The sequence below is a fragment of the Engraulis encrasicolus genome, chromosome 11, assembly GCF_034702125.1.
Source record: "Engraulis encrasicolus isolate BLACKSEA-1 chromosome 11, IST_EnEncr_1.0, whole genome shotgun sequence".
Lineage (NCBI taxonomy): Eukaryota > Metazoa > Chordata > Actinopteri > Clupeiformes > Engraulidae > Engraulis > Engraulis encrasicolus.
Genome location: NC_085867.1, coordinates 42,668,983 through 42,671,482, shown reverse-complemented (window position 1 = coordinate 42,671,482; position 2,500 = coordinate 42,668,983). Strand labels below are relative to the sequence as shown.

The window sequence follows — 2,500 nt, the reverse complement described above, 5'->3', positions numbered from 1 at the left end:
TGCACTTAGTTTTTTACATTTCATTTGGGAATAAAGCTGTGATGCCGCTTGACTTTCTCTCAACAGTTGGTCAAAAATCGTGTGCATTCTCATCGAGGAAATGACTTCGTATTTACACTGGCAGTCCCTCGTTATTGTCTGACTAATAATTTAGTAATGCTCCACGGAAATGGTTTGTCAAACAGGAGCGGACAATCTTATCTTGCCATGTGCGGCGGCGGTGTTTGAGAAGAGTCTGCAAGAGGCGAAAAACAAGCGCATTTCCTCAGTCCTCGAGCTACTATCATCCTCTCGAGTGGGCTTTGGTTGACCCTAGCCGAGGCAGGAGAGGGGGGACTGGACTGCCTATACGGTCCACACATCTCTGCGGGCTGCCGACTATGGATAACAGTTTCACCGGTCCATACAGCACTGTTTTCCAGAGAGGGAAGTCACTGTATGTGCAGGCGCGACTTCAGGGTGGAGCACCATGGGGCTTCACGCTCAAAGGTGGCCTTGAACATGGGGAGCCGCTCATCATATCCAAGGTGAGGAGGGGAATTACAAACACTACACATCGGTATCTTAAGTTAAATGTGGGAGATATGAATGATGAATTAGACCTTTTCTGCCATGATACCTGTCCCTACATTGTGTTTCTGTCATGCAGATTTAGCTGTGCTTTTATGACTGGGATTCAGTGAAGCACTGATTCACAAAGCAAGTATGAGCACAGATGTCATACGCCCTACTAGATGAAATGTAGCAGAGCACAGGCTACTCACTCACATTGAACATGAATATGAATGAATGGACATAAGTGGTGCATTGATGTCCCAAAGCACTTGCCCACATAATGGCTACATGCATAATAGGTCTATGTAGGTTAATGATGCACCTGTTCTGTGAGCGAGGAGGTTAAAAACTCATTACCACTCCTTTTTACCCCGGCCGGCTCCTGAAAGGATGGCCATGAAAGACTCGACTGGACGAAACCACCACTCAAATGCCTAACAACCCTCCACGGGACCTCCTAGTCTGCCACAAGAGCTCATTGCAAATGAATGTGGCCTTTTGGCACAACTGCGTGCTTCCATACTAAGCCTCCCTCTCTGCCCCTGGCTGGCTGGACAAAAGTATGTCTGCCTGCCTGCCAGTGTACAGTGTACAGTGTGGTCATCAGTGCAGTTTGTAGAGTGAATGATATATAGGCTCAGGCTATAGTCAGAGGCACATCTTCTTGTCACCAGGCTAGGCAAGCAGCCACTTGGGGCCCCCCAAGACCCTGGATAGTGAATAACAGCTCACGCTTTGCTACAGTAGTGACACATTTCTTTCAAACGCTCACTCCTCTGACATTTCGCTTGGGGGCCCAGCTGAACCTGGTGTCGCCTCTGGCTGTACTATGTATGTATTGCATACAGTACTAAAAGGCATCCAGCTTTGGGGCCCAGGGACCAATGCTATACAGTATACAGTATCCTTCATGATCAAATTGTAGGTCACATTTCATTTACTTTATTGCAGCTTGAGTCTTGCCTTTTGTGTGGTGTGTGTGGTATGTGATGTGGTGGCAACACCCTGACGTGTGCTACTAAAACGTCATTGACCCATATACAGTTTGTGTACTGTGTAGTAGTAGGATGACATCACTGGTCTGGGCAGCTGAGACAGGGGAAGAGGAGGCCGATGCCCCCCCTGTCTCCCTGCTGTACTGGTCTGGGCAGCTGAGACAGGGGAAGAGGAGGCCGATGCCCCCCCTGTCTCCCTGCTGTACTGGTCTGGGCAGCTGAGACAGGGGAAGAGGAGGCCGATGCCCACCCTGTCTGTCTCCCTGCGGTATTGTATGCTCACTGTCAAAGGCGGCAACTTCAGCTCAACATTCGGGGGGGTCAAAATTGTAAAATGTTGTAATGACTGAAGTGTGTGCACAGGCAGATATAAGACAACAACACAACATTGTCATTATTATTGGGGTGTTTTTGCACCTCCACGCCCACCTTCATCGTTGGGGGGTCGAAAAGGTCAGTGCCCACCCACCTAATTCGGCACCTACTGTGTCTTCAATGTACTGTACGGAGATGAAGATGCCAATGCTATCAGGTCTACCAGTGGGGTTGGAAGGAAGGGCATGGAAAGACAGTTTCAGTTCTAGCGATGGCTTAACCTTCTTCATTGCATATCCACACTCCTCACATAGCATTAATTGCTGGCTACCATGGTGTCTTTTTCTTGCTGTAACTACATGTATTAATGTGTAATACTATATACTTACACTGTACACATACTGTGCCCAATCCAAAACCTAACCCTAATCCTAAGGTACAGTGCAACAGTGCAACAACATTTCATGCTGTTACATACTCTGTTACACTGTCATGTAATGTAACAATGAAACAGTTATAGGCCTATATAGTGCAAGGAATAGGTTTTTTTTGTACAACTATTAAATTCAGTTTTATCTAATCGTGTTTTTAAAGGCATCAGTTAGAGACTTTTGTTTGACTCTTTATCCAGAGCA

At 47.0% G+C, this 2,500-nt stretch overlaps 1 protein-coding gene across 1 annotated transcript in view; it reads left to right on the top strand.

Moving 5' to 3' along the window:
- The window catches only part of shroom3 (shroom family member 3), a 105,799-nt gene that overhangs the window by 412 nt on the left and 102,887 nt on the right, over positions 1–2,500 (top strand). The window contains exon 1 of the mRNA XM_063210685.1: positions 1–527. This exon is cut by the window's left edge and continues 412 nt beyond it. Within this exon, the coding sequence (XP_063066755.1) occupies positions 381–527 (147 nt within the window). The 5' untranslated portion in view covers positions 1–380. The remainder of the gene's footprint in view (positions 528–2,500) is intronic.